Source organism: Felis catus, chromosome B1, assembly GCF_018350175.1.
Source record: "Felis catus isolate Fca126 chromosome B1, F.catus_Fca126_mat1.0, whole genome shotgun sequence".
In the NCBI taxonomy this organism is placed as follows: Eukaryota; Metazoa; Chordata; class Mammalia; order Carnivora; family Felidae; genus Felis; species Felis catus.
Genome location: NC_058371.1, coordinates 17,101,962 through 17,109,326, shown reverse-complemented (window position 1 = coordinate 17,109,326; position 7,365 = coordinate 17,101,962). Strand labels below are relative to the sequence as shown.

Here is a 7,365-nt window from a genome sequence, read left to right as displayed (position 1 = left end):
TGGGAAACCAAATAACAGCATCCCAAGTTGGGTTTAGCTAGTTAGTGAAATCTCTAAAGCTTTTGAAATGATATAAAAATTCCAAACTATCTTTGTCCATCCAGGTAAAAGTGGAATAAGGGTCTTACTTGCACAGAAATTCTGAGATTAAATAGACCTTCCTTTCAAACAGGAAGTATTCTAAAGACTTCTTTCAACTAATGCCGTTGCAGTCTAGAATTTTAATGTCAACTACTTTTGTCTTAAAGGCAAAGCCCCCCCCCCCCTCTATAACCCAGTCAAATAAAATGCTTTTGAAGGCTAATGGAAATGGGGAATTACTAGACAAAATCTTAGGAAGAATCCAGAACTTAGTCTGCAGAGACCCAAGTGCAAGTCAGAACTTAGCAGCATTGATGACCTACAATCCCCTGTCTGGGACAAAGAAAACCACACAGGCGCACTGCAGTGGAGACCCCTCTTCTCAGTCACGGCCACAGTCAGCTTTCTCTCGGAGCTCCTCTCTCTCTCATCAAGATTTGCTTTGAAAGAGGGCATAGCTTCCCACGTCCAACAGCCCCATTCTTGCTGTCCCTGAAATATCCCCTTTTCATTATAACGTATCAGTGCTGACCTTCGATGGGAGTTTCTCGACCCTGCCATTATCGGTATCTGGACCAGATAATTCTCTGTCACGAAGGGCTGTCCTGTGCCCTGGCTTCTATCCACTGGATGTCTGTAGCACCCCCTTGCCCAGGTGTGACAACCAAAAATGTCTCTAAACGTTGCCACATGTCCCCTGAGCGGGGATTGTCTCCAGGTGAGACACTGCTTTAGAGGATAATGAATGGTAGTTATAATTGCTCCTGCGACCCTTTATGAGGCACCCTGATAGGGGCTGGAGACCCAACCTGGGATCTATGAATGCCACGCGCAGTCTGGCTCTGTCCTCGCCAGTGGCCTTGAGTTCATCTGTTCACCTCCTCAAGCCTCCGCTGCCTCCTCTTTAGAATAAAGATGCATTTATTCATTAGACATCTACCGAAAGCCCATTTATATGCTATATGAATGAAAGCCTCCTTCAAATTCGTTCATGATTTGGAGAGGAAACAGTAGCCAACAATAACTAAAAGTTGCAAACTTAAGTTAGAGGTTTTGCACACCTTGGGGAGAACGAGACAGACGCCGGAGGCGTGGGCTGACCTCGGATGAGGCGTGTGCCTGTGCTGTCTGTTCCACGCGTGCAAATGCTGGAGTAACAGGGACCATTCCAGTACCTCTGGCTCCGATCAGCAACTTTTTTTTTTTTAATTTTTTTTTTTCAACGTTTATTTATTTTTGGGACAGAGAGAGACAGAGCATGAACGGGGGAGGGGCAGAGAGAGAGGGAGACACAGAATGGGAAACAGGCTCCAGGCTCTGGGCCATCAGCCCAGAGCCCGACGCGGGGCTCGAACTCACGGACCGCGAGATCGTGACCTGGCTGATGTCCGACGCTTAACCGACTGCGCCACCCAGGCGCCCCCTGATCAGCAAGTTTTAACACAATCATCACACCCCAGGGGAAGTCCACATTTCAAAACCCTCTTCCCGGTTTTGCCGAAAGGAGGTCATCCCCTGACCAGTGGTTGCCCAGCAAGCATTCCAAAGTCCTATCCAAACACCCGTTAGAATTAATCCTAAAAGCCAGAGATGAAAGATTCTGGTAGCAAGCCACTTATTTTTCCTTTTAAAGAAAAAATGACACCCACACAGAGCGAGGACCACTGTGGTTATTGCACGCCAAAGTAAACGTTGAAGCTGTCTTTACTTTTAATTGTTTCGTGGAACCCAGCCAGCCTTGACAACGTCTAGAACATTTACTTCCGGAGTCAGCACTTCCCTAGCGGAGGCGGTTGTGAGGAAGGCGCACCTCATGGTTTTCCTCCAGCCCTTCGCCTTTAGCCCTTTCTACTACTTAACGTGTCTTTCGGTGGCGAGGGGAAAAAATATTTTTAGAAACTTCACTTTTCCGTCTTTCTACGTGTTTTGCACAATAGTTTGTAAATGGGCAGCTCTCTGTAAGTGTGAAGTCAGTGTAACTGACTTGGATCCCAGCTACCTGGTGCCGGCTGTGGTCATCGCCGGCACGGCTGGAATTTGGGTCTCATAGGGACTTAGGTCACATTTTTCCCAGGGTGACTCCCTGCTACCGTGAATTTATGCGACTGGATTTACAAAACGCTGCATACCTCATGCGTCTTGAATTACCCCCGCAGAGCCCCATAGCCACGGACACCCCCCACCCAGCCCCGAACAGCAGATTCCTTGCCCTGCTGGAAGGCTGTGTGATACACATGTTAGAGGAGCTGCAGGCCTGCGAGCCTCTCCTGCACACCCAGCCCGGGGCCGTGTGCCAGTGCCAGGTAACAAGGTAGGAGGCCCAGATGAAAAGGTGCACTATTCGTGATCTCATGGTTCGCGAGTTCGAGCCCCGCGTCAGGCTCCACGCTGATGTGCCGAGTGTGCTTGCGATTCTCTCGCTCTCTGCCCCTCCCCTGCTCACTCTCTCCAGGTCTCTCTCAAAATAAGTAAATAAATGTTAAAAAAAAGAAAAAGAAGAGATGCACTGTTATTCTCCCAGGTTCAGAAAACTCTTTCTTAGAAAAGTGAGTCTTATACAGGTTGCTTCCCTTCCACTTGGCAGAACAAAATGCAAGCTTGCTGGAACTTCACCCCAAGCAGGGCGACCAGTGGTAGGTTTCAATGACCATGCAGATGGGGAAGAGAGTAGAAATTTCTGTCTCTAAGACATACTGTGATCCAGAGGAGGCAGAAAGACAAGAGTGATGCCACCACAAGCACTGTGCTAGAATCTGGAGTCCCTTCCCTTCTGTTTCACAGTCAGAAGAAAACACTGCATTTATTTACTTATTTTAATGTTTATTTATTTTTGAGAGAGACAGAGACAGAATGCGAGTGGGTTAGGGGCGGAGAGAGAGGGAGACCCAGAATCCGAAGCGGGCTCCAGGCTCTGAGCCGTCAGCACAGAGCCCGACGCGGGGCTCGAACCCATGAGCTGTGAGATCATGACCTGAGCCGAAGTCAGACGCTCAACCGACGGAGCCACCCAGGCGCCCCAGAAGAAAGCACTTTAAAACCACATTCTTTTGCCATTTTATGGCACAACAAATAATCACGGAAATGTTCATTTGTTATCTCCCGGTACTCGCGTTGTGACTGAATGCCAAACGCCTACTGGTGCAAGACCTTGTCCTCAGCAGCTGCGTATACATTGTCCCTTTTTACCCTCAGGACAAGGACACGAGGTAGATACCACTCTCCGTGATTTGGCACATGAGGACCCCACGGCTCAGGACTTGAAGTGAACCTAGGATGTAAAAGCGTAGGCTACAAACTGGGCTCTCTCCCACCTCCAGAAAGCTTCGTCACGCCGGTGACTTCATCAGAGACTGGTGAGCCCATCACCGACCTGTGTTTTCTCTAAAATCCAGTCCACATACTCAGCGACTTTGGTGTAGACACCCGGTTGTTCTCTGCGGCCACAGCCTTCACCCCAACTGGTGATACCGACCAAATGCCATATTCCATTGTGTTTACAAACTAAGGGACCGCCTGAATCGCCCTGTGGCACAGCGGGTGGAAAAATAAAATCAGAGAAAAGTATGACAGACGTGCCTTTAAAATTCTCTGGTCACACTGCACGCACCCCACACATACGGTTTCTTATACTTTTGTCGTACGTTCCTCATTGGCTGCTGATGGGATGAAAATGATTTAATTCAGTAGCGTATGCATGCATTTTCCGTTTTTTCCAACAAGGAAATGTTGACATCATAATCTCAATGTCAAATACATCTAATGCTCTATATGTTAGTACAGTTGTTATATGTACAATTGTGCTCCTTAAACATAGTATATATATACATATATATATACACACACACTATATTTATATTATATATATTATATATTATATATATTATATATTTATATTATAAAAATATATATAAATAAAAAATAAATATATATAAATAAATAAATATAATAAAAATGATATACGTTCATTAAAGGTTATTTATGAAATTGCCAGGTTATGTGGCTCAGAATTTTTTAAGAAAAATATAATGAAACATACTATGAGAAATGTATTTTGGAGCTAATTTTCTCAAGCAGGTTACTGTGTGTTCTTTGCGCAGTCTAATGTATTACCTTACAGGCATCTTTGCCTCCTTCTTTATAGCCAGCACAGATCATCTGTTTGGTTACTTCATAATCTCTGTATTTTTTCTGGCATTCTTCACTTGATACCAAAGGAACATTTGCCTTTTGTAGGGTATTTTGGATTTTGCCTAGAAGGTCACCAATATGTAACTTCAGAAGGAAGAAATAAGATAAATAGGAAACATACTAACGTCTTAAAGCAGATCAGAATAATGAGCTTTTCGTTCAGGTCATGTCTTTGGATTAAAAACAGTAGGGTGAGAAAGTAGCGTTGATCACACAAACAGCGAGTAACAGAGAAGGAAAATTGAGAAACAGAGAGAGAGAGAGAGAGCGCGCACGCCATGTTTTGGCCTCTGACATGTAATATTAGGACAACCCTTCCATATCTTCTGTCATCTCATTTCAGTCGATGTCTCTCAGAAATTCCCTCTTATCTCCTCCCACCCAAAAGCTGGAAGTTCTTACCTCTCGGTTTTTGTTTTATATATTCAACATGATCATTCTAAGATACATCGTTTCGGGGGGAGGGGACCACCAGACCTCTGACAGCAGAGGAGTATTTTGCTCTTTGAGTAAGTCCAAGGATTTTCCACGAAGAACAATTTATTGAAAAATAATTAAATTTCCACCCCTCTCCAGGTTCTCCTTGAGCGTACACCGGGAGCCTTCCTTGTTTAGTTAAGGTTACTTTTCCAATTTCTTCCTGTCTTCAGGCACTTATCAAAAATTGGGAAAATTTAGGGGCGCCTGGGTGGCGCAGTCGGTTAAGCGTCCGACTTCAGCCAGGTCACGATCTCGCGGTCCGTGAGTTCGAGCCCCGCGTCGGGCTCTGGGCTGATGGCTCGGAGCCTGGAGCCTGTTTCCGATTCTGTGTCTCCCTCTCTCTCTGCCCCTCCCCCGTTCATGCTCTGTCTCTCTCTGTCCCAAAAATAAATAAACATTGAAAAAAAAATTTTTTTTAAAAATTGGAAAAATGTGAATTCATCGAGTAAAGGAGTAAGTCAGGAAAGAAGGAAAGAGCATGACAAGCTTAAATAGGTAAAGAATGCTGCAAATATTACTCCCTATAGTGTCTATCAGGAACACAGTTTTGGAAAGGGAGAATAGTCTGTTTCCTGGAAAATTCAAGGCCAGTTGAAATACACCAACTACCCATGAACAGGGGCTCTTAAACGGGGCTGCACCAAAAGAATTCACTTGTTCCATTAACTTGCATCGGAAAATAGATCTTTACTTTCACCGATATCCAACTGCAGTCTAACTCCTTTCAATTAGGAAGGCAAGCCCCAAGCAAGGGAGTGTTAGCAGAATCTACGACCTGGCCATCAATAGAGAGCCCAGATATTTGCATGTCACGGTCGCGATATTTGCACATTACAGTTGTGGCAGATAACGGTAAATATCACTTGTGCTCATTACAATTTCTAAGTTACGGCAGTTACCTGAACAACTTGCTATTTCATATATTAACAAAGAAACTCATGCATTACTATAGCACATCCTTTGAGAAGTATTTTGAGAGCTCATTTGCAATTTCACTGCTGTCCTTCCTGTTTCTGTGTGTTTTATTTAAAAGTGGTTCATGGACTACATCAGATTGCAAGAAGGATGTATTTAAAAAAAAAAAAAAAACCAACAAGATTGACAGCCTGTCAGAGAGATGGTTTGCCTGCCTGTGCTCCAGGTCCTTAACATCAAGGCACAGAGAGATGGGAACACTATTAATACTGAGGACAGGATGGGCTTGAGCAGTCTTGTTAGCCCTGTATGGGACCAGTCCTTTTATGAAGTCCCACAAGTGATCTTTATTATAAAGTAAGATGCTTAAAAGGTTGCCTGATACATTTCCCCAGACCCAAACAAAAATACAGCTCAAAAATCACCGAGTGGGGCGCCTGGGTGGCTCAGTCGGTTAAGCATCCGACCTCAGCTCAGGTCATGAACTAATGGTTCGTGGATTCAAGCCCCACACAGGGCTCTCTGCTGACAGCTCGGAGCCTGGAGCCTGCTTTGGATTCTGTGTCTCCCTCTCTCTCTGCCCCTCCCCTGCTCATGCTCTGTCTCTCTCTCTCTCCTTCAAAAATAAATAAAAACATTAAAATTTTTTTTTTAAATCACTGAGTAAATATTTGAGGCGAGAGAAGACTTCTCGTAAGAACAACATTTAAAATGTCACGCCGTACCTTTTTCTTTTGTGAAGCCCCATCCAGTCACCCAACAATTAGTATACATTGTGTTTGTATCATCTTTGGAAGGCAGGCATATTGGTTTTTGGAATTCTGAAAGGTAATTTTTAAAGTAGAGTTTGGTTAAACAAAGGTATGGATATTGACTTTAAAAATACACACCTTCCTTTTCCTGGATTCTCTTTCTATAGGGCAGCACCAAGGAAAATGACCCTTTTGCTTTCTGCTCAGTTGCTAAGGGCAACGATTCAAGAAACTTTCTCATCTCCCGAGTCATTTTCCCATGACGTGTTTGGTGTCACATCTTCTGGATTCAATCTTAAACCTCAGAACACAAGTTTCTGCCAAAAGCATTAGAAGTTCTCGCGTTTTATCCTGTGGGTGATACTTTGCAGAGTGATAATGGAGAATCTCCAGGCACGATTTTAAGCGCGTTAAGGTATTAACTGACAATTTTTATGACAAACCAATGGGTCATTATCACGCCCATTTTACAGATGAGGAGATTTGAGGTGCAAAGAGGTGAGGGCAACTTGCCCGAGGTCACGGGATCGTTACTGGGAGCAGTGGGCATTCACCAACCGTGGACACTATTCCTCCAAAGGCCACACCTCCAACCATCACACTACCGGCTTCCCAGAACCTCCTTCTGCACACATTGGACCTGGGAATTAGGATCTGGCCCCGTCTGCCTTCCTGTATTCTTAATATGCCCCAGGCAGTGGTAATTCCGCTACTTGTGTCAAAGCGAGCCAGGCTTCCCAAATGGCCATTTCCGATGTTGCATTATTTCAATAACGTGTCAGTGGTTGTATTCCTCCCTGAAGAAGCCAATTGATGTTTCTTGACCCTTAAGTAGAAGCTATTTATCCAGATCACAGATGTTACCTTCCTGGCAATTCTCACCTTTCCTCCAGCCCCACCCACCAGGAAATAAAGACAATCTGCCCACATTCTGCCCTCTCCTTCAAAC

At 44.7% G+C, this 7,365-nt stretch overlaps 1 protein-coding gene across 9 annotated transcripts in view; it reads right to left on the bottom strand.

Annotated features, from left to right (window-relative positions):
• Positions 1-3,118: 3,118 nt before the first annotated feature.
• Positions 3,119-7,365, bottom strand: part of KLKB1 (kallikrein B1) — a 33,585-nt gene continuing 29,338 nt past the window's right edge. For 6 of the 9 annotated variants that reach the window (XM_045055230.1, XM_019828263.3, XM_045055233.1 and 3 more), the window contains 3 exons: positions 6,390-6,485; positions 4,192-4,331; positions 3,119-3,604 (listed from right to left, as the gene is read on the bottom strand). In XM_045055230.1, coding sequence (XP_044911165.1) covers positions 3,425-3,604; positions 4,192-4,331; positions 6,390-6,485 — 416 coding nt within the window. In that variant the 3' untranslated portion in view covers positions 3,119-3,424. Of the gene's footprint in view, positions 3,605-3,644; positions 3,738-4,191; positions 4,332-6,389; positions 6,486-7,365 lie in introns of those variants that run through there. The other 3 variants (XM_045055231.1, XM_045055235.1, XM_045055232.1) reach the window with 3 other exon arrangements.